This window comes from Falco biarmicus, chromosome 8, assembly GCF_023638135.1.
Source record: "Falco biarmicus isolate bFalBia1 chromosome 8, bFalBia1.pri, whole genome shotgun sequence".
NCBI classification, from domain to species: Eukaryota; Metazoa; Chordata; class Aves; order Falconiformes; family Falconidae; genus Falco; species Falco biarmicus.
The window spans coordinates 45,712,562-45,736,545 of NC_079295.1; the positions used below are offsets into that span (position 1 = coordinate 45,712,562).

The window sequence follows — 23,984 nt, forward strand, 5'->3', positions numbered from 1 at the left end:
TTTTATATCTGAGCAAGCATCATATGGTATGGAATATGCCATTGGTCACTTTGGGTCATGTGCCCTGGATATGTCCCCTCACAAGATCTTGCCCACCTGTAGCCTTCTGGTGAGAGTGTGGGGAAAGGTTGGAGAGACAGCTTTGGTGCTGTGCAAGCACTGCTCAGCAGTAGTCAAAACAGTGGTGTTTTACCACTGCCTTTCTATCTACCAACAGAAGCACAGCATTATAAGGGCTGCTGTGAGGCTCAGCCAGACCCAATAGAGTTGTCTGAGGTTCTGAAGATGCCACACCATAGTGTCCCTGGTGCTGCTGCCTGCCTGACATAGGCAAAGTGTTGGTAAGAGGCGATGAAATGCAGACTGCTGAATGTTGTCTGATGAACATTTTCACTGCTGTCTTGGGAAGGGTGTTGTGGGAGGTTAGTGCTTCAACCTGCTGTCCTTGTGTGCTGTTTTTCATCTATAAGTAGATTCCGCACCGCTGATGCTGCCATGGTGGTTCCGTGGTCATCCTCAGTTAGGATTTGTAAGGGCACGTGATGAGGTGGATGTAACCTTTGTGGTCTTGACTTCCCCTGCTTGTGCAGTTGCACATTGGCTTTGGTAGGAACGTGTGTGAGTGGAGTGCCATTGCACGCACGGCTCATTCTGGTGTGTGCATGTTCAGAGAAAAGCCTGCAGAGCAGCCCAGCTCTGGGTTTAGGTGGCACAAATTCCCCCACCCGGTTGACATGGTGAGATTGCTTGCGCTTCAGCATCTGGTGTTGTTCTGTCCAAGAATAAGATCTGTGCGGAGTGGGATCAGAGGTGTCAGAGTTCTAATCACAGAATCCTTAAGAACTCCATTTCTATATGAAATTGCTGAAAAAGCACAAAGCATCCAGGCAGATTCCGTCTGCTGTCCTTATGTAATAGTGGTCATCTACAGGAGTTTCCACAGCCATTGATGTTGCCGTGTTGGTTCCTCGATCCTCCTCAGGCAGGATTTTAACAGGGAGGTAAGGAGGTGTGTGTGGCTTTGGGTGCTCAACTTTCCCTGCTCGTCTGGTCTCAGCAGAGATGGTGTGTCCTCTTGCCAGTGTTGACTCATTCTGATACGTGCACGTAGACATGAAACCCTGTACAGCAGCACAGCAGCACAGCTCTGGTGTTGTGTCGTGGAAATTCTCCCACCCAACTGATATTTTGGGTGTGCTTGCGTTTCAGCCTTTGGTGTGGTTCTCTCAAGGAATAGAATCCCTGCAGAGTGGGATCTGAGGTGTCCCAGCTGTAATCACAGACACTCTAAAAACGTGCAGCTCTGTGGTGTTTCCATTGGAGATTGCTGAGAAGGCAGAAGGCTTCTGGGTGCAGTTCATGTGTCTGGGAAGAGTCTGCCAGGCACTGTGTGGCTTTGCATTCCTCCATAGTTTCTTTCTGCCAGTTGTGAGGGAAGGTGAGGATGTGCAAACGCCTGGGTTGTGCTCAGAGTGGGGTTTAGAGCTGGGGCGTGGTGTTGGGTTAGAGCAGTATCTGGGTCTTGTAGTTGTGATCCTGCTAGTGGCACCGAGCAGGGCCTGGTCATGTGTTAAGGGTGAGGGTGACTTTGAGCGGGGAGGAGGTTTGCCTGGGGGGAATGGAGATGCTGGGTTGAACACGGCCTGTGTCATTGTGGAAGGACTGGAGAATGTCTGCTCAGCCCTGGAGATGACATTTGCCATGGCACAGGACAGAGTATATTCCAGTAGAAATCCTTGAGAAGACTCCCAGCACACACTGCTACTTTCCCACAACCTTCTCAGGACCTCCAGAAGTTCCACATATGGTAAGGCACTGGTGATCTTTGTGGTATTACTGATTGTTAAGTCACATGATAGACATGCCTTTAGTTCCTTTCTTTTGACATGGAATGTTACTGCTCAAAAGGAAAATTTTGCACATTTTGGTCACGGAGCCACCCTTCACCGAATGTGTCTGTGTTATCTTTCTGCTCTGAGTCTTGCTAGGCAGGAGAAGAAGTTCTCTCTCTATTCAAGATGTGTGCAGTCCTTGGGTTTCAGTACAGTGAAATGGGTCCCTTTGGTTTCCTTCTCTGCTCTTACCAAAACCTCCCACCCTTTTGTGTTTTTCTTCTCTCTCATTGGCAGTGTGTTGGTAATGGTTGGTGAGATGCAGCCTGCTGAGTTCTGCAGCTGTCAGGTTGCAGATATTTGGGTGGTTGGCCATCAGTGTAAGATGTTTCTTTTCCCACTCTCTGGAGCGAGGGTTGACATTCACAGAATGTCCTTGGCTTTCACGTCTCCCTCTTGCTTCCGCTGTGATAGCAGTACATAATGGAGCACTGCGCACTGTTGAGCGGTTTCAAAGCTTTTAGAGAACCATAGTAGTTTCTTTCTTGACAGAAATCACTGTTAATTGTAAGGTAAAATGTCTCTCGGAGCCAAATGGCCTGTCCTGAAAATGTTTCTTTTCCAGAAGAAGCAACCACGAATTCTACAGGTGAGTTTCTTGTACCTAAAGAGGCTGTGTTTGAGATACTTTTGTTCCCGTTCAGCTGTGGTACCTTCATGTTGGGTCAACCAAATGTGTCCTGGATCGTAATGCCTATAAGTTTGGACAGCAAAGCACCGCCACCTGCTTTTGTTCCTGCTACTGCTGCTTGCAGGAACAGCATGAGCCCATGGCAGAAGGACAGATGGGGAGGACCCCAGTGCGTTTCTGGGAGTGGATGTGTTTAGCATAGATGGGATTTCATATCCAAACCTCTGTGGTCTTCCCTTCGTGGCGTTTGTTTGGCTGAGTGACGCATGGCTCACATTAATGATGGAGTTCATGGGTACCAAGGTTCTTGGAGTGTTGTTCTGGCAGTGCGTGCCTGCCTGCAAGAAGAGGCAAGGGCTTGACACATGGTGAGCAGCTGGAAAAAAAAAAACCAGCTCTTCATCGAGGTGCAGGGAGAGTGCTTGGGAGCTGGGGTTGCGCCATGCTTTTTCAGCCGTCTTGGAGGATTGTTTGCTGGGCTGGATTTCCCGAAGGGAAGACTGCCCTGGATTTCCTGAACTCTTTGGAGCCAGTTTCATGGAGGTCTGAGTACCTGGGCCTTGGGCCTTTGTCTCTGATGGCGGTGGATTGTGTTCTGATGTGGCAGAGCTGTTTTTGCCATGTGATGGCCTTGCTGTGTTGTTTGCTGGTTCCTTGAGAGGACTTGGGGCTGCAGAGTGTGTCCTCCTTCCTGAAGGTGAGAGATGGTGAAGGGGAAGCCCCCCTGTCTTGCGTAGACTGGAGGAAAGCAGGAATGACGTTCCCCACCCGGATGGCTGGCGAGCAGAAGGGAAGAGTCATGAGAGCTCTTGTGAAAAAGTATGTTCGTCCTTGATATCGAGCGTGGTGTAGGCATGTAGAAAACATTTTATTAAAGGCAAAAATGAAAAGAAGAAACAAATATGGAAGCAGCAATGTGGAAGCAAGGGTAGGGCAGGTCAGGTAAAAAAAAAGAAACAGGAGGGGATGGAAAAGCAGACGAAAAAGAAAAAAGATGAAGAGAGAGGAAGTGAGAAAGGAGGGAGAGAAAGGACTGTATGCAAGGAAGAAGCAAGCATGTAAAGAGAGAAAGAATGGAAAGAAGGAAGAGATGGTATGGGAGATGACCAGCATCACCGCCGTTATCTCTGCATGCCGAATGGAGGTGAGGAGCTCGGCATCCTGGGTGCTCCAAGGCGCTGTGCAAGGCTTGATGAAAGGTGGAGGAAGAGGAATGGGAGCTCATGCCTTAGGGCATGTCCGTGCTGCATGGGGTGAAGGTGATGTAGTCATCTAGAAAAGATACTGGTAAAGGAGCCAAGGAAGAGACAAAGAGAGGACAGGGACGAGAAGGAGGAAGAGCAGGAAGGAAGGAAAAATGTAGAGAAAGTGAAGGAAACCAGAACGAAGCAAGCAACAGAGAGAAAGAAGATAAAGGATGATAAGATGGATGAGTTTATTAGCATGCCCGATCGCTCTGGATTGCTGGACACAGAAAGGCGGGGAGGGAGATAAAGGGAGAGCTAACGAAAGGAGGAAAGAGAGGAAGAGAAGAAGTAAGGAAGGAAGGAAGAAAGATGACAAAGACGAGAATGACGAAGAAACCATTTAAGCAGATGACCAGGGCGCGCCGATGTTACCTTGCAGGAGTATCGCAGAAGGAAGGTGAAAGAGGAGGAAGGAGACTATGGGAGTAAAAAGCAAGGAAGAAGGGAAGGGCTGATGAGAAGATGTCCAGCACGGGACGACATCACCTGTAGACGCTGAACGGCTTCGGTCCCTAACAGCCTCCGCCTTGGTTAGTGTCCCTCTCTCCGGCACCGGTGGCCGGTAATTAGCGCTGATGGTCCGCAATTAGCGCTGATGGCCCCGGCATTGAGGGCCACCGCCGCGGCGGTGAGGGGACTGGCGATGTGCCAGCGTGGGGTAAAGGAGGGGGCATGGTGGAAAAAGAAGGGAAAGGGGCGTAAAGGAAAGGGCACGGAAGGCAAGAACGAAACGGATAAGGGAGAGAAGGAGGAGGCGGAACAGGCGGAAAGAGAAAAGAGCAGAAAGAGAAGAAAGGAACGAGGCAAGAGAAGGGAAGAAAAGGAATTGTGGGAAGAAAGAAGGGGACCGTACGAAATGAAACGTCAGAAAGAGGAGGAAGAGGAGGAAGGCAGGCATGCAAGCCAAAGGCAGGCAGTGAGGAGACGGACAGCAAGAGGAAGAGGCGGGAGGAGCAGCCGAGCGAGCGAGCGGGGAGGTGGCCGGCGCGGGTCCGCGGTCGCTGTCGGGGAGCGTGCGAGGCGGCGGAGCAGCACACGGTGTCGCTGCAGGCTCAGGAACGGCGGCGGAGCGGCGCGGCGGCTCCGCCCCGGTGCGGCGGAGAGCCCGGCTGTGAGCGCGGGGGGGGCGGCGCGGCGCGGTGCGGTCAGCAGAGCCGGCGCGTCCGGGCGGCGGCGGGGAGCCGTGCGGGGCCCGTGCGGGAAGGGCGGCGGGCGCGATGGGCGTGTGGTGGGCGCCCGCGGTGCGGGTGCTGGTGCTGCAGGCGGCCTGGGCGCTGGGCGGCGGGCAGGTGCGCTACTCGGTGCCGGAGGAAGCCAAGGCCGGGACGGTGGTGGGCCGCCTGGCGCAGGACCTGGGCCTGGAGGCGGGCGAGGCGGAGGCGCGGCGGCTGCGGCTGGTGGCGCAGGGCCGGCGGGCGAGCGTGGAGGTGAGCGGGGCGAGCGGGGCGCTGGTGGTGAGCTCGCGGCTGGACCGGGAGGAGCTGTGCGGGAAGAGCGCGCCGTGCGCCCTGCGCCTGGAGGTGCTGGTGGAGCGGCCGCTGCGCGTCTTCCACGTGGAGCTGGAGGTCACCGACATCAACGACAACGCCCCGCTCTTCCCCGCCGCCCGCAAAAACCTCAGCATCGCGGAATTCACCACGCTGCCGGGGTCCCGGTTCCCGCTGGAGGGCGCGTCGGATGCAGATATCGGAGCCAACGCGCAGCTCTCCTATGCGCTCAGCCCCAACGAGCATTTCGCCCTGGATTTGCAAAAAGCCGATGGGGACGGTGAGTCCCTGTTCCTGGTTCTTGCGAAACCGCTGGACCGCGAGTCGGTGGCTGTGCACCGTCTGGTGCTGACCGCGAGTGACGGGGGCCGGCCGCCGCTGACGGGCACGGTGGAGCTGGTGATCTCGGTGCTGGACGCCAACGACAACGCGCCCCAGTTCAACCAGTCGGTGTATAAAGTGCAGCTGCCGGAAAACACTGAAAGCGGAACTTCAGTGATCAAGCTGTACGCCGTCGATTTGGACGAGGGTACGAACAGGAACGTCTGGTATTATCTCCAGAATCTGTTCCCTCAAGATGGAAGAGAGGTTTTCGGGATCGACAGAAACAGCGGAGAGATCCATGTTAGAGGTGACTTAGACTTTGAGGATGTTGGTCTGTATCGCCTGCAAGTGGATGCGACAGATCAGGGCAACCCTCCGCTGTCGGGTCACTGCAAGGTGGTGGTGGAGGTGCTGGACGTGAACGACAACGCGCCGGAGGTGTGGGTGACGTCGCTGTCGGTGCCGGTGCCGGAGGACGCGGCGGTGGGGACGGTGGTGGCGCTGCTGAGCGTGTCGGACCGGGACTCGGGGGCGAACGGTCGCGTGCGGTGCGCGGTGTGGCCGGCGTCGCCGTTCGGGCTGGTGGCGACGTTCGCGGGCTCGTACTCGCTGGTGCTGCGGGAGGCGCTGGACCGCGAGCGGGTGGCGGAGTACGAGGTGGAGGTGCGGGCGGAGGACGGCGGGGCGCCGCCGCTGCGCGCCAGCCGCGGGGTGCGCGTGCCGGTGTCGGACGTGAACGACAACGCGCCGGCGTTCGCGCAGGCCGTGTACACGGTGCTGGCGCGGGAGAACAACGCGGCGGGCGCGGAGCTGGCGCGGCTGTGGGCGCGGGACCCGGACGAGGCGGGCAACGGGCGCGTGAGCTACTCGGTGGCGGAGGGCGGCGGCGGCGCGGTGTCGGGCGGGGTGTGGCGGTCGGCGTCGAGCTACGTGTCGGTGGACGCGGAGAGCGGTCGGCTGTGGGCGCTGCAGCCGCTGGACTACGAGGAGCTGCAGGTGCTGCAGTTCGAGGTGCGGGCGGTGGACGCGGGGGAGCCGCCGCTGTGCGGCAACGCGACGGTGCAGCTCTTCGTGGTGGACGAGAACGACAACGCGCCGGCGCTGCTGCCTCCTGCCGGCGGCGGGCCGGGCCCCGGGGCCGCGGGCGAGGCGGCGTCGGGGCCGGGCTCGGGGGCGCTGTGGGCGTGGGCGGCGTGGGGGGCGCCGGCGGGGCAGGTGGTGGCGAAGATCCGCGCGGTGGACGCGGACTCGGGCTACAACGCGTGGCTGCGCTACGAGCTGTGGGAGCCGCGGGGGAAGGGCCCGTTCCGCGTGGGGCTGTACAGCGGCGAGGTGAGCACGGCGCGGGCGCTGGAGGAGGCGGACGGCCCGCGGCAGCGGCTGGTCATCGTGGTGCGGGACCACGGGGAGCCGGCGCGCTCGGTCACGGCCACGCTGAGCGTGTCGCTGGTGGAGGGCGCCGAGGCGGCGCTGGCGGCCGCGGGCTCGTCGGGGCCGGGGCCGGGGCTGCGTGCGGCGGCGGGCGCGGAGGGCGACGCGGCGGCGGCGGCGGCGGCGTCGACGAACGTGTGGCTGGTGGTGGCCATCTGCGCGGTGTCGAGCCTGTTCCTGCTGGCCGTGGTGCTGTACGGGGCGTCGCGGTGGGCGCCGCGGGCGGCCGTGCTGTCGGGGCCCGGGCCGGCGACGCTGGTGTGCGCCAGCGAGGTGGGGAGCTGGTCGTACTCGCAGCGCCAGAGCCGGAGCCTGTGCGTGACGGACGGCGCGGGCAAGAGCGACCTGATGGTTTTCAGCCCCAACTTCCCGCCGCCGCCCGGCCCCGCGGCGAAGGAGACGCAGCCGGAGCCGCCCGCTCTGCTGGACACGGTCAGTGCCCCCCCCTTCCCCGCCCCTTCCGCGACGCCCCTGCCCCTCTGTCGCCCTTGTCGCCCGCCCCCCTGGCCGGCGGTGGCGGTGGCCGGGCTGAGCCCCCGGTGCCTTAGCGCAATCGGTACTAGGCGGTCTTTACTCTGTAACTTCGGACTGCAGTTTCACTGCTGTTTTCTTAGTTCTGTAATTTTTACACTACTACAGGTTTTTTTATGCCTCTTTTTGCTTTTCCTGAGGATCAGAACTGCTTGGATTCGTTCTGCACCCCTTTTCTATAGTGTCACGTCCTCAGTGCTAGTAGCTTCACATGAACATTTACTCTTTTATATGTGTCTGTGGTGTGACAGGGTAGGTTGCTCTTTTCGTTAGCACCTCGTATCTTTTTGTAGAGAAGCCTTACTTGAATAAGGAGATGAGAACAAAAGTTGTGGTTTAAAGGATGTGTGGAACTCTCCAGTCCAAACTCATCCTCACAAGTGGACATCTTGCTATTGGGTGGGTTTTCTTGCTGTGTTATCCCATCTAGTTTTTCATGTCTTTATTCCCTGTCATACTTCATAGTACTTCATAATACATTCTTCTGCTTTGAAGCTCTCTGTTGAATTCCCTTATAGTTTTATATTTTTTAACATGAAAAAATGCTCATCAAACAGAAGCTGTCCTAAATCTTTGTTTATCCTGCTGGCCACCTCTGAAACTCTTCCTTGTGTCCTGTCTTCTCACTGTCTTGAGAAGGGGAGGACCTACAATAAATATTCAACGTGTTGGTGAACCTTCTGTTTCCACTAAGCTCGATGAAATGAAGTTTTTTTCTGTGGTTTCACAGTCTTACCCTTTTGATTGGCACAAGAATGGAGCTGATACATTGATGTCACTGTCTTCCCTCTGCCAAATGCATCATTTCAGAGTCAGTCATTGTCTCTGTTGAAGCTGCATTTTTTCCTTCACTTGCTCAGTTTTGCAGTGTGCTGTATGGAAAGTCTTTTGCCATTTTCCCACCTAGTTCTTCGAGGTCATCAACTCTTTCTGCATTTAGTCCCACAGACCTCTATTTGAACTCTGCTAGGTAGGGTAATGTCTCCTGTAGCCTTTGTTACATCACTCTCCATTACTTTTTTTGTGATGTTTTAATGAGTTATTAAATGGTGTGGCTCCTGGCAAAGATCTCTGACCGACTGCAGTGTTGACCTTATGATGTTGCTGATATTATCAGGTTTAGTTTTCGTGCCATCTGTGTAGTTAATCACAACTCTAAGTGCCTCTTTCACCCTTTTTTCATTTTGTATCGACTGTCTTCAGTTTTGTGCGTTTTCCTATCTTGCACGAAGGACAGTTGTAGTGAATTCTTTGCTTTTGCCTGCTGTGAAGTGCTGGTTTCCATTCTTTCCTTAATCAGAAGTCTGTCCTTCTTTTTTATATTCCTTTGAAAGGGAGATCCTGCAAGGTCTCACAGTTGGTACTCCATGTTCTTCTCTCTTCACCTGGTGTGGTATATATTTTTTTTTTGTTTGTGAAGTTGTACAGAATTACTATGGACATGGAAAAGATAGTAGAAGCATTTCATGTTGCCTCGTTCTGAGTATGATGTAAATGTAGTTTCTAACACAAAGTACTTAACAGCAGAAGAGCATGAACCAAGGTAGGTGTGAAAATCGTGCAGCCATAGTGCTATATTAGGCAAGATGTGTTGCTAGAGGACTTCTTTTTAGTGGGCGAATATATTTGTAGAGGCACCTCACCTACAATTCCTGACTCTGCTACTTCTATGTACCTTGCAGTGGTAGGCTTTGCATTTCTTTCTTTTTCTCCACACCCCTCCCCCGCCCCTTCCTGAGAGTGCTTTTTAAAATAAACTGTTACTTTGTGTCTCATGTTGTATATGCTTTATGATGCTCATGTGACTATGAACTGGGATGACACCTGAAACTCCTGAGTCCCCTGTGGATAGCGTGGCTTAGCTTGCCTTTCTCAGGAGATATATCAGTAACTGTGAGCAAGTGTCATGCAACCAAATAGTGTTGACTATTTGATTTCAGACTTTTTTGGACCTTGCGATCACTGTGGTTCACCATCTTACAGTCACTTAAGATGAGGTTTACCTCGAGAGAATGCTGTGAGGTTTCAGGTGCAATTTCTGTTTCCATCTTCATAGAATTTGAAAGAGAAATGCTGGCAATACAGGAGGGAACTGAGAGGCTGGACAAAAACTATTTGTTTTTCCAGCCCTGCTTCCCTGACATGGTGAATAGTGATCCTTGAGCTTGGCCCTGACAACGGAGACCTGGAAATAAATCAAGACAACTGTTAAAATAGCATCATGTGTGATTAAAGATGACCTGTCAACAGACCTACCTAGATTTTTTTAGCATTTGGTATCTTAATTTTGTTTTGACATCCTGTTGCCTCATTGATGCTTCTGTGGTAGAACCAGCAACTCACTACTGTGTGAAATCATCTGGTTTGTGTTGCTGCCTGGCCTGCATGACAGGGTAACAGCAAGTGCCTGTAGTTGTGTAGAGAAGGGTCCCTGATCTGTTTATGTCAGTGGATGGAGGTGGAGCCTGGGAACATGTAAGACTGTACCTTGCCAGAGCAGTGGCGCAACACTTTTGTTTTGGCTTCAGTTATATCATGGGTGGATGACTGTACTGTACCCTGCAGTGACTCATCTCCATCAGTAGTGGGAACATTGTTTTGCTGTCCTGTGAGTGCCTACCTGCCCCAAAAGGTAAGAAAGAACATGTCATTCATTGTGCAGGTATGAATGAGGAATAAAACATACTAGAAATACTTTACCAAGACACAAAAAGACTACTAGAGTGTGCAGGTTCCCTGAGCTATTTCACCCTTCAGAGAGGATTTGTGCCATGTGAATTATGTTTAGACTGACACGTAGAGTTAGGGAGTCACTGATGAATTGAAAATCTTTGGAATTTGTATGCATTGATGGTTTCTCAGGTTGGACCTGTACTTCAAAAGGCAAAACCATTCTGGCCTCGCTCTATTATTTACTTTATCAAACCCAAGGAGAATGTGTGTGATTGCTCAGCAACATCACTGTGACAAAGTAATGAAAAAGTAGGAAATTTAGCAAATTGCTGCACTAGGCACAAGAAATTCCGTGTGAATCTATGTCTTCTGGAGACCCGAGTACTTTCCATGGATGGAAGATCAAATGATCTCTAGCGAATCTCAAGATCATCTCTAGTGAAAGCATCTGAACTCTCTTTGCAAAGAAAGAAATAAATTAAGAAACTGAGTTATTGCCTTCTCATCAACGTGTAAGGAAGAGGAAGTCAGAAGATCGGAAGTGGGGCAGGCTTTTTTTGGTGAAGACCTTGCCCAGGTGTGATTCCTGGATTAATGTAGGTATTTGGAAACGTTTTGGGAAATACATATTTACTAAAGTGCCTTTATGAGAGAGAAGGAAGAAGAGAAAAGTGAAGCGAAAGGAGAGAGAAGAGAGAGAAAAGCAAAGCAGAAGGGAGAGGAAAGAAAAGAAGGAGAGAGAGATAAGAGATATAAAAGCGAAATGAGAAGGGAAAGGAGAGAAGAGAGAAAAGGAAGAGGACACAGAAGACAGATAAGCAAAGCGAGATGGGAGAAAAGGGTGAAAAACGAAGCGAGGCACAGACAGGAGAGAAAAGAGAGAAGAGAGAGGAAAAAAACGGCGAGAGAAGAGAAGGGCCTACCACCGTTTCCGACGAAGGGGACTATTTTGAAGGGGAATGGCGGAGCCTGTCATTCGAGCGGGCGGAGCCACGGCCCGGCTTTCCAGCCGCGGAGCGCCGCTGCGGGCCGCGCTCGGACACCAGATGTCGCTGTTGGCTGCGAGTCGGCGGGAGGGCGGCAGCTCCGCCCCGAGCTGCTGTGACAGCTGCCGTTAGCGGGAGGCACGGTGCGGCAGGCTGCCCGGCCCGGTGCGGCGGCGGAGCGGCTGCAGCGCCCCGCGCCTGCCGGGGAGGCCTTAAGGCGTGCAGCCGGGCGGCGGCGGGCAGCAGCGGGGCTCGTGCGGGAAGGGCGGCGGGCGCGATGGGCGTGTGGTGGGCGCCCGCGGTGCGGGTGCTGGTGCTGCAGGCGGCCTGGGCGCTGGGCGGCGGGCAGGTGCGCTACTCGGTGCCGGAGGAAGCCAAGGCCGGGACGGTGGTGGGCCGCCTGGCGCAGGACCTGGGCCTGGAGGCGGGCGAGGCGGAGGCGCGGCGGCTGCGGCTGGTGGCGCAGGGCCGGCGGGCGAGCGTGGAGGTGAGCGGGGCGAGCGGGGCGCTGGTGGTGAGCTCGCGGCTGGACCGGGAGGAGCTGTGCGGGAAGAGCGCGCCGTGCGCCCTGCGCCTGGAGGTGCTGGTGGAGCGGCCGCTGCGCGTCTTCCACGTGGAGCTGGAGGTCACCGACATCAACGACAACGCCCCGCTCTTCCCTGTCAACGAAGAAGCCCTTAACATCGCGGAATCTTCGGTGCCGGGGTCCCGGTTCCCGCTGGAGGGCGCGTCGGATGCAGATATCGGAGCCAACGCGCAGCTCTCCTATGCGCTCAGCCCCACCGAGCACTTCTCTCTTGAACATCAGGGGAATAAGGACCAGAGCGCGTCTCTGGCTCTTGTTTTAACGAAACCGCTGGACCGCGAGTCGGTGGCTGTGCACCGTCTGGTGCTGACGGCGAGTGATGGGGGCCGGCCGCCGCTGACGGGCACGGTGGAGCTGGTGATTTCGGTGCTGGACGTGAACGACAACACGCCCCAGTTCAACCAGTCGGTATATAAAGTGGAAGTCTTAGAGGGTTCAGAACCTGGTTCTGTGTTACTCACACTCAGTGCCACGGATTTGGACGAAGGGTTCAATAGTAATATTATGTATTTATTTGGTAGGCACGTCACGACAAAAGTTAAAGAAATGCTCACTATCGACGAAAACAGAGGAGAAATCAGACTTCGAGGAAAATTAGACTACGAAGAAATGGATAGTTACGAGATAACGGTAGAAGCGAGAGACAAAGGCTCCCCCCCGCTGTCGGGTCACTGCAAGGTGGTGGTGGAGGTGCTGGACGTGAACGACAACGCGCCGGAGGTGTGGGTGACGTCGCTGTCGGTGCCGGTGCCGGAGGACGCGGCGGTGGGGACGGTGGTGGCGCTGCTGAGCGTGTCGGACCGGGACTCGGGGGCGAACGGTCGCGTGCGGTGCGCGGTGTGGCCGGCGTCGCCGTTCGGGCTGGTGGCGACGTTCGCGGGCTCGTACTCGCTGGTGCTGCGGGAGGCGCTGGACCGCGAGCGGGTGGCGGAGTACGAGGTGGAGGTGCGGGCGGAGGACGGCGGGGCGCCGCCGCTGCGCGCCAGCCGCGGGGTGCGCGTGCCGGTGTCGGACGTGAACGACAACGCGCCGGCGTTCGCGCAGGCCGTGTACACGGTGCTGGCGCGGGAGAACAACGCGGCGGGCGCGGAGCTGGCGCGGCTGTGGGCGCGGGACCCGGACGAGGCGGGCAACGGGCGCGTGAGCTACTCGGTGGCGGAGGGCGGCGGCGGCGCGGTGTCGGGCGGGGTGTGGCGGTCGGCGTCGAGCTACGTGTCGGTGGACGCGGAGAGCGGTCGGCTGTGGGCGCTGCAGCCGCTGGACTACGAGGAGCTGCAGGTGCTGCAGTTCGAGGTGCGGGCGGTGGACGCGGGGGAGCCGCCGCTGTGCGGCAACGCGACGGTGCAGCTCTTCGTGGTGGACGAGAACGACAACGCGCCGGCGCTGCTGCCTCCTGCCGGCGGCGGGCCAGGCCCCGGGGCCGCGGGCGAGGCGGCGTCGGGGCCGGGCTCGGGGGCGCTGTGGGCGTGGGCGGCGTGGGGGGCGCCGGCGGGGCAGGTGGTGGCGAAGATCCGCGCGGTGGACGCGGACTCGGGCTACAACGCGTGGCTGCGCTACGAGCTGTGGGAGCCGCGGGGGAAGGGCCCGTTCCGCGTGGGGCTGTACAGCGGCGAGGTGAGCACGGCGCGGGCGCTGGAGGAGGCGGACGGCCCGCGGCAGCGGCTGGTCATCGTGGTGCGGGACCACGGGGAGCCGGCGCGCTCGGTCACGGCCACGCTGAGCGTGTCGCTGGTGGAGGGCGCCGAGGCGGCGCTGGCGGCCGCGGGCTCGTCGGGGCCGGGGCCGGGGCTGCGTGCGGCCGCGGGCGCGGAGGGCGACGCGGCGGCGGCGGCGGCGGCGTCGACGAACGTGTGGCTGGTGGTGGCCATCTGCGCGGTGTCGAGCCTGTTCCTGCTGGCCGTGGTGCTGTACGGGGCGTCGCGGTGGGCGCCGCGGGCGGCCGTGCTGTCGGGGCCCGGGCCGGCGACGCTGGTGTGCGCCAGCGAGGTGGGGAGCTGGTCGTACTCGCAGCGCCAGAGCCGGAGCCTGTGCGTGACGGACGGCGCGGGCAAGAGCGACCTGATGGTTTTCAGCCCCAACTTCCCGCCGCCGCCCGGCCCCGCATCAGAAAGCGGTTGTGCCGGGAAGGAGCCGTCTGTCTCCCTATTTGCTTCTGGCATGGTAAGTGCATTCGGAAGTGTTTCCCCCCTCTCTCTTTGGTAGTTGTGTTTTCCTGATTCTTGTCACGGATCATCTATTTATTAATGCGCCTTTTTTTAATAATGTGGTTATGATTGTACAAGGAAGCCTTAGTCTTTTACCTCTGTTTGATCTAGCCATGTTAGACTCGTGTGTGCGCCCTAGGAATTTAATTGTTTGAATACCTGGATGCCTCACAAAATTTTCATATCTCCTTTTCTTTGTTCTTGCGTAGGACGTTATGGTTAAACTTATTCTTAGCGTTGTAAGATACTACCCTTGCACACACTTAGCCTCAAGTGGCATTAGTAGGTGTTGACGGATCTTTTATTTCCCTTTTTTTAGTGTCACAAAACTCGTGAAAACAGCCGGGGTGTATCCAGGAGTTTTGTAGCTCCCTCAGGATGACTGTAATTAGGGTACTACGTATCTCTGAAACGAGGTGTGGTTAAGTTTGTTTTGTTGACTACCGTGTTCATGTGCGCAAAATCTTGCTCGGGTTTTATTGATTGAGTAGCTCGCCTATTGGTGGGTGTCGCCAGTTATCAGAAACTGAAAGACGTGATGTGACAGTATGGGGTGTGGTGAGGAGAAACGTTAGCGGAGGTCAGGAATACTGTTCTGCCTCTGGAAGTCCGGTGAAAGTGTGGGGGAAAGTGGAGTGAGATACAGGATGCTTCATGGAAAAGTTTATAACTGTTTGAGGGAGGATCCCTCCTCGATGTCATTGTGCTTCTCTGTGACCCGGTCCCTCTCTCTTCGTAGTGTTGTCGCGTCCGTTCTACCCCATCCACCCCAGAAACGTGTTGTGGAAAGTCGGTGAGAGTCGAGAGAGGGAGGAAGAGGGTTTAAGGGAAAAATAGAAGGCAGAGCTTCTATATGAAGTATTGAATAGTCTAAATATGGTACGTTTAAAACTTTTGGTTCTCCCAACAGTAGAGTAGAAGGAGCAGGGAAACAGAAGTTCAGCTGGAAAGAGGATTTCGATACTGGTTTCCACACTGATTTCCCTATGTGGGGAGTGGTTGCTTACTTGCCCCGCTGTTTTAACAGCGTTATCGAAGGAACTGATCCTGTCCATGCACTGATGGCTTTGAGTCGACTTTCTTTTCACCGAGATCAGCTCCAGAGCACTCTTTGAGATGAGCTGTTAGGGTCACGTTTAGAGTTCCTTGTTTGATGTTAGAAACTGGATACAACTTTACAGGGAAAAGCGAAGATCTCTTATATCTGGTTTAATTTTCATTATAGCCTAAACCCGAAAACTGTAGGGATGCAGGAGTAGTAAGAACAAGCAGTACTTCTGTATTTTTTCTTTCTCATGCTATGTGTTCAATTCACCAAGGGCACCCTTTTGGATAACTACCATAGCTTTATGGCAAAGTGATATCTATAATGCAGTATATTTATTTTGATAACGTACGTTTTATTGGGTTTTGTACTAATAGAAGCGTTTTAAACGAAGGAAGAGGATTAAAAAAATAAAATCGCAGATCGTTGGCTCCGATTGACAAGAACGGTTCTTACAGGTGTACTGAAAACCATTAAAGAAAGTTGAAAACTCCGTGTGTGTTTTGAAACAATCCTAGTTGTGGTTTATCTCCCGCTGATCCACAGAACTAGGTGAGTCAGGGCTTGCAGCCGGGCGCGCTGCGGGGCGGCTCCGGGAGCGGCAGGGGCGGTGGAGCAGCGCCCGCAGCGCCGCGGTGGCCGGGAGCTGTTTTGCAGCCTCAGAACCGGGGATTTTACAGGCAGGGAAATGCCCGGCGTGGCAGCAGGAGCTGCGGGAGACGCCGTGTTCAGCTCGGAGCTGCTCTGCCGCACGAGCGGGACTGGTCCTCTGTACCTGCTGGTGTCCTGCCTCCGCATCTTGTCATGCCCGATGATCTCTGACCGGGGCTAAATAGACCAATCAATGCCCCCGCGTTCAAACGATGCGTTCGTGCCTGCGATATACTGAATAGCACGTTGTGAATCCGTATGTCTGTGGCTTGATGTGGGCAATGACGATTTTCTCGGGATTGGCTGAAATCTAGAAATCCTCTGTGGATGATATCGTTCTTCCGGGCTCCTTTTAGTCACCTCCGCTCTCGCTGTCCCCACATAGCAGCTGCGAGCTCTCGTGGCTTATTGAAGGGCATCTTGACAACACTGCCTGCTCTGTCAGCAGGCACAGCCTGCCTCTGCGGGGAGCGGCGGGGAGAGTGCGGGAACAGCGGATCAGCCTGGCCCCGCGGGCGACAGCAGAGCTGCTCTGCCCGCTCCTCTCGCTGGGGGAGACGTGGGGCTGAGGGTGAGCCCGCGGAGGGGGATCTCCCGGGGGGGCTCCACATGGGATAGCGCGGGCTGGCTGCCACGCCGGGTCCCCAGCGGGAAGAGCCCGGTGTTTCGGGTCACTGGGGGTGCCACCGTCCTTGCGCTCATTCCTGCCCGGAGGAGTCCATGTGCGAAAGGCGATCGCAAGGTCCCTGCACCTCCGTCGGCTGCTCCGTGCTGGCGATTTGGGCTCGTTCCGAGGAGGAGCTCTGGTCTTCCTCATTCCACTGTCCGGCTCCCGTCAGTGTACGAGCTTTCCACGGGCTCCCTGCAGCCGGAGATGAGGGCTGAGGCTGCCCATCGCTCCGGGGACAGCTGCCGCCGTGGAGAGCTCATCGGCTCCCCTCGGAGGAGAAACCGCAGGGCTGTCGCTCAGTCTGCTCCCCCGCAGGGATTCAGTCCCTTCTGCCGTCCCCCGCTGAAGCGCCGTGTCCTAACCGAGCACCAGTGGGCGTCCCCTCATGGTTGGTGGGCGCCCGTGGGGCTTTCCCAGCCTTCGTACGGGGCGGGACGTGTCCGCCGACCTCCGCGGCAGGCACCGCTCCGCGTCTGCGCTTGGCCTCGCCCGCGGGAGCGGCGCCTTAGAGTCATCGCTGACGTAGATGATGCTGTTCAAACACGAGCGGTCCTTCGTGTGGTGCAGCTGTGTGCTTCACAGCTCCGAAATAACGCCGTTTACTATTCACCTTTATTTTTTTGCCTTTGCTGGCTTAACAGTTTCTTCTGGCCACTACCAATGCTGCGACCACGACTGCATGGCTGGACTAATGCCGTCTTATTGCCAGATGATTGACTGAAAATATAAGACGGGGTGGCAGAAAGAGTACCTAAGGGATGCTCGGGGTTCTGAGGAGGTATAAATGCAGCACCGCAACGGCCTGTAGGGCAGAGGGATGTGGAGGAAGCTCTTTGTGAGCACATTGTGGAGAGAGGCATGCTGGAGAGGGGTTGTGTAACGGTGAGTGAGACCACAGAGGTCTTGGACCATGCCCTCTGGATTGCGAAAAGATGAATTCCTCAGCAACTCGGATCAAAACGGCTTTAAGAATGGGTGAAGCCAAGGGAAGGAACAGTCTGGTAAAGTGAAAGCAAATATGAGATCAAAGAGGTGGGGTTTTAAACAGCGGTTACCTTGTCTGCTGTGATACCAAGGGACGTGTCTGCATTAAAGGCATTTAATGTGACTGATGTGCAAATAACATAATTAGAGTAAGTGACTTCAGGTGGAGAGGAGACCTTTGAGATTGGAGACCCTGAAAAGAGGAGTTGGGTGGAGCACCAACCAAGCAAGACTGAAAGTGGAGAAACTGCATTGCAAGGTACCCTTGAGACTCCCAGGGGAGATGGATGTGGGAGGCAGAGCATGAACAGGTAGAGAGGAACAGGCCTGGGACTCTGCTGAGCAGAGCAGTGGCTTCACACAAAGGGCAAGACTGGATTCTTCCCCCGTGGCACAATGGTGTTACTGCCTTCACAGCAGGAGTGGCTGTGGTGTGACTGACCCTGGATATTTAATATTACTAAGCACTGGATTTTGGCTGTGCCCAGAGCTGTCTACCTGAGCAGTGTGTGGATCAGGCACTCATGCAGTGCAGTAGGAGGTGGGTGTTGAGATGATGCCAGCAACACACATGTTCTTGTGGGTGAAGCTGACTGCAGAGTGTGGAAAAGGACAATAGGACAAGGAATGCTAAAATACTGAAGCAGTGTTGTGGAAGGTTTAAAAGTGTTGATAAAAAGGAAGAGAATTGAAGGTAAGTTCCTTTAGAGCCATGTAAATAAACATTAGGCAATAGTAGAGAATTAAAGAGATGTAGCAGAAAGCTGAAGAAGTTATTTTGATGGTAAATGGGTAGTAAATGAGAGAATTAAAGACAACATCAGTGTAGGCTGCCAGATATTTCTGAAAATTGTTCACTAACGATTTTCTGCTAGCAGTGCTGGTATTTCAGGCACCTGTAGGCATATCCACAGATTGTTATTCTAATACTAAGATTTAAAGAAAATCTGCCTTTGGGTTGGTTTACCTGTTCAGAAGGAGGATCTTAGGCCCAAAATTCTTGAGTTTCTTCAATGCAAACCCAGTCCCAGATGGGTGAGTAGAATCTGTGTGTGCACCTGGGACACAACACCTAGCTGGCTGAACTTTCCCAGACAGATGGATTTATGTTTGCTGTAGGCCAACACTCGGGGAAATTTATCAGTCTTTGCTGTGACTTTAATAGGTGTCACTGCATTGTTCAGTGTGTTTAAAATGACTGTGCATCACTACAGAACAGTGTAAAACTAGGAACTTAATCATGTATTGTAGATGACATCATATCTTGGCAGGAGTCCAGGGCAAATTTGGAGTAGGGGGAGTCTGGATGACAATTTTATGCTGACTCAGGGGGAACTGGGGATTTCTGCAGTTAACAAGAAAGAAAAACAGCATACTATAAATACTTGTATTGCATACTGTGTGCAACGGTACAAATTTACGTAGTGTGTGAATTAAGGTAGGTGCACACCCCCTCTACAGTTCCTGCATTCAGCCCCCTGCCCCCTGCCCCCTGCCCCGCCCCCCCCCCCCCCCCATGGGTGTGGTAACGTCAATGCAGTAGAAATGAAATGCAACATTCAGGTACTGCCAGGGGCGCTTGGAGTTTAAAAAAATCATAATATCCATTGATATTGGTGCTAGGGCTGACCAAGGCTTGCTCTGGTGTGGGCAGGATACAAACCTCACTGGGAGCTTTTGCTGAGTTGTGAGGATAAAGACTGATGTATCAATTTTACAGGTAGGGAAATGTAAAACTTTTGGATGTGCTCCTGATTTTCTCCAATTTTAAAAGCCCTGATACTATGTATAATTGAAATGTTCTTTTTCACTTGCCTGGAAACTCTCAGCAGCATAAAGAAACACAATGAGCTCAAGAAGGGTTAAGATCTGTCCTTGTCACACATTTGTAGCCTATTGCTTTTGACTGATCAGGATCTCATGATAATAAACTCTCACAGAAGGAAACTGGAAACAGAGGAGACCGGAGGGGTTGTCAGGGCTTGAGGCCCATCTGTGTAAATTGCTGCCGAAGGTCATTTCAGGAAGGTTTTCCAGCAGGACATTTTGAAATGCTTTCTGCTCTCTCCCACCTGCTTAGAGGGTAGTTGCTAACTGTACCCTCAGTGCAGAAAGTCGGGGAAGCTGAGAGCTTTGATTTTGAATTTTGTTTTCTTTTTTTCACTTGTAATCTGCTGTCTCTGTGGTATCAGCTCATCTCTCCCCACAGTTCCTGGACATGTCCTAAATGCAAGACCTCTCTGGCACCTATATTTACTTCTCTATAAGGTAATTTGGCTAATGCAGCCTCTCACTTTCTCCCGCCCACCCGAGCCATCCCCATCCTGCTTTGGTGGGCTGGATGGGAGCTCATCTGTGGCTGCGGGTGAACTGATTGGGAGCTGTCAGAGGAGAGATCCTGCTCTCCAATAATTCGTGTTAATTTACCTTGTCCAGAAGGGGAAGCAGGAAAGAGACTGTTTCTTTTCCTTCCCTGCCCCCCCCCCCCGCCAACTTCTCGCTTCCTTTTTTTTTTTTCTTTCTGCCTCCTTTAATTGTGCTCTTAAAACCCCTCTGGGGAAACGTTATGCCCAGCCGGAGCATGCCTGGACTGTGCTGACCCATGTTTAGCCGATGCCTGTCACTTCTCATACGTGTTTCTCTTCCGCCGCGGTACACTGACAGCGTGCGGCAGCGCATCCTCTCCTGCAAGGAGTGGAGGGAGGGAGGGGGCTCAGCTCTGCATCTCCCCTTCGCGGGAGCGCATCCATGCTGCCAATTCGGCCACCCGGGGTCCCACCTCATCTCCGTCGGCGCGTTAAAAAAAAAAAATAAAAAAAAAAGCTGGCGGGAGCAGCCGCTGGCCGGCGGGGCGGCAGCGGCAGGGGGAGCGCAGCCCCTCCCCGGCGGCGTAGATGGCGGCCTCTGGGTGGCGCCGGGCAGCGCCAGGGCCAGCGCCGGGCAGCGCCAGCGCCGGGCACAGACCGGCCGCCTCTCCCCGCACTGCGCCGGCGGAACCGCCGGGCCGCCTCCCGCGCCGGCAGCGAACTTGTCACCTTGCCGCCGGCGCGCACCGGTGCTGCCCGTTCGCGTCGCGCTGGGAACTTCGGGTGTTTGCTGAAATTCTGGATTATGTTCCTGCTGAGCCGGTCTGCAGGGAGTTGAGCCAGGGGAGGAAGAATGCGGGTCTATTTAGTGGTCTTCTGCCTTATCTGCTGCACCGCGAACGGGAAAGTAGTGTATTCCATCGCCGAAGAAACAGAGCGTGGAGCGTCTGTTGGGAACATAGAGAAGGATTTAGGAATAAACGCAGCTACACTTTCAGCTCGGAAATTTCGCATGATCACCGGTTCAAGTAAGCAATATTTTAATATAAATGCAAGCACGGGGGCTTTGTCTGTTAGTGAGCGCATAGACAGAGAGCAGCTTTGTGAATTAAAGTCTGTCTGTCTTCTGAATTATGAACTCGTGTTAGAAAACCCTCTAGAGCTTTATAGGATGGAATTTAAAGTCTTGGACATAAATGACAACTCCCCCACCTTTCCCTTAAGTGAATATCATATAAATGTGCCTGAGTTCCTGTCACCGGGGGCACGGTTTACACTCCCCAGCGCCCAAGATCTTGACGAAGGGACGAACAGTGTCCAGAACTATACTCTGAGCCCTGATGAATATTTCCATTTGGAAATGCAGACACGTGGGGATGGGAGTAAATATCCTGAATTGGTGCTGAAGAAAGCCTTAGACAGGGAGCAGCAAGCTACTCACAGACTTGTCCTTACAGCCAAGGATGGTGGGGATCCTCTAAAGTCCAGTGATGTCCCAGTCATTGTGACTGTGCTGGATACCAATGACAATGCACCAAAATTTGAGCACTCTGTCTACAGGGCGAGTATTTTGGAAAACTCCCCCAGTGGCACTTTGGTAGTGCAAGTGCATGCCACGGACTTGGATGAAGGTCCAAATGGAGAGATCAGGTATTCACTTAGCAATGCTACTTCTGCTGATCTCCGGCAAATGTTCTTAATTCACCCGCACACTGGGGAGGTGACAGTCAATGGTGTTTTAGCTGTTCAGAGATCATTCCTTGAGATGCTTATTGAGGCAAGGGATAACGGGGCATTTGGCTTGTCCAGCACAGCTAAGTTGCTGGTGGAAATCACTGATGTGAACAATCATGGCCCAGAGATAACAATTACATCCCTTTCCAGTCCTGTTCCTGAGGATGCTGTGCCTGGCACAGTGATAGCTCTGCTGAGTATTTTGGATAAGGACCCTGGGGAGAATGGGAAAGTAACCTGCCAGATCCCTGATAACCTTCCCTTCCAGTTAAAGCCTTCCCTTGAAAATTACTACAGCCTGATCACCAGCGGGCTTCTGGACCGAGAGCTGATCAGTGGGTACAACATCACCATTACAGCCACAGACTTGGGCTCTCCACCCATCACCACTCAGAAGACCATTTGGGTACAGATTTCTGACGTGAATGATAACCCCCCTGTCTTCAGCGCTGACACATTTGATGTGTTCATGGAGGAGAACAATCCACTTGGTGCTTTCCTCTACCAGGTCTCAGCATCTGACCGTGATATGGGGGAGAATGGCCGCGTCTCCTACATGCTCAGGAATGCCACAGTTGCAGGCAGTGCCCTGGCCAGCTTTTTGTCTGTGAGCTTGGCCAATGGGAGCATCTATGCAAAACATGCCTTTGACTTTGAGCAGCTTAGGAGCTTCTGCTTTCAAGTGGAAGCCAAAGACAATGGGTCACCAGCTCTGAGTGCTGCCATAACTGTAAATGTTTACATCTTGGACCAGAATGACAATGCCCCAGCTATCCTGTACCCCATCAGCCAGAACGGCTCAGTAGCTGTGGAAGTTGTGCCCCGCCTGGCTGATGAGGACTACCTGGTAACCAAAGTGGTGGCAGATGATGAGGACAATGCGCAGAATGCCTGGCTTTCCTATCACCTTGCCCACTCCTCTGACTCCACTCTGTTCCACTTGGCACCGCACTCTGGTGAGCTACGCACCATGCGCTCCATGCGCTCCACTGACTTCCTCAAACACAAGGTGGTTGTGGTGGTGCGGGACCATGGGGATCCACCACTTTCCTCTACTGTGACAGTGGGCATCCTGCTGGCTGACACCCTGCCCCAGGCACTGCCAGACTTTGATGACAGCGGGGAGCCACCACCACTGCTCAACACTACAAACATCTACTTGATTGTTTCCCTTGGTTGTGTCTCTTGCATCTTTGCAGCGTTCCTCCTCTTTCTTGCCATTGTGCGGCTGTGCCATTGCCGGACTTGCTGCTGCAGCAGCTGCTGCTGCCCAGCTGATGAGTATGAAAAGTATTGCTATAGCGTGCACATGCTTCCTAGCTCCCACCTCCCACCGGACATGCTGGAGGTCACTGGCATGGGTAAACTGACTCATACCTACTTGTACAGGGCATCTGTAGGTCTTGGGCCTAGTAACAGCAGCATCCCAAATGGTGATGCTGGGAACGTTCCCAGTGGCTCAAGGTTACAAGTGCCAGGACCCTGCATCCAAGTGCAGCGGGTCCAAAGTGATCGGTTGAGTGCTGTCCTTGTGGTAAGTACATCTTCCTTTCACTTTTTTCCTCCCAGGCACATAGCCTTGTGTCTACACTGGGTTGCTGTCAGTGCAGAAGAGGGTACTTGCAGGAGAGCAGGCATCATTTCATGGCACCTGAAGGAAATTGCAGGTTCTTTTATATCTTTTTGAGTGAAATATAGTCATGGGATGACAAAATACTTTTTTCTCCATGAATATTTATGACCTTCAGACATAACTGAAGGTAAAGAAGATGTAAGTGAAAACTATCTTGCAAGCCATGCCATTGTCTTCAGATGGTGAAGTAGGGGCATGATGAGAGTCCATTTAAGTGTCTAATCCATGGGTGATTCTAATGTACACTGAATGGAGACTGTGATTTATTTTTTAAAATATCTTTTTATCCCCACCACCGCCTCATTACTGAGATCATTTCACTGAGTGGTGAGTAGTTTGCTGAGCTGAGATACAGGTTTACAGTGCCCAGGGTAAGCCTGTAGTGGAATAGCAGGAATTCAATATCCAGCACCTCTTTCAGAAATGTGATTTGTAGTGCTCATCTCTCTTTCCAGGCAATCCACAGGTCTTGTGAATATAAAATATTTCTCTTCTGAGCCTCCAACCAAGCTGGTTTCTTATCAGTAGTGAGATGGGTGACTTTGCAGGAGAGAATACCTTTTTTTGATCACAGTGCAGGGCTACAAGTGGGATACGTCTGCAGGTCTGATTTACCGGGTGTTGCTGTGTCACTTGTCCAAGATTCAGTTTTCTTATATGCAGAATAACACTGGTTGTATTTTAATATGTGCTGTGAGTCATCTTTATATTTTTATGAAGTTTTGAGATGTTTTGCCTGCAAACTGTCAAATTTCCTTAGTGTACATAACAGTAACTAACGACTGTTGGCTCTGTCCAGGCCAGTAGTCTGTAGGAAGAGCTACCTCGAATGCTTCTAAAGAAAATATGAGAGCCCATCTTAGACAGACATGGTGTAATCTGCTTCCTGCAGTTGTTTTTATCCTAATTTAAAATTGTTAGAGGTTGTCCTAAGTCTGTAACCATTATATTTATTTTCATTTTTGAAAT

The 23,984-nt window shown here is 53.7% G+C and overlaps 1 protein-coding gene across 8 annotated transcripts in view; it reads left to right on the plus strand.

Annotated features, from left to right (window-relative positions):
* The first annotated feature begins 3,130 nt into the window (after positions 1-3,130).
* LOC130153605 (protocadherin alpha-C2-like) overlaps positions 3,131-23,984 on the plus strand; it is a 97,023-nt gene continuing 76,169 nt past the window's right edge. Inside the window, exon 1 of one of the 8 annotated variants that reach the window (XM_056348680.1) lies at positions 3,131-7,444. In XM_056348680.1, the coding sequence (XP_056204655.1) occupies positions 4,988-7,444 (2,457 nt within the window). In that variant the 5' untranslated portion in view covers positions 3,131-4,987. Of the gene's footprint in view, positions 7,445-7,470; positions 13,949-20,682; positions 22,917-23,984 lie in introns of those variants that run through there. The other 7 variants (XM_056348682.1, XM_056348677.1, XM_056348675.1 and 4 more) reach the window with 7 other exon arrangements.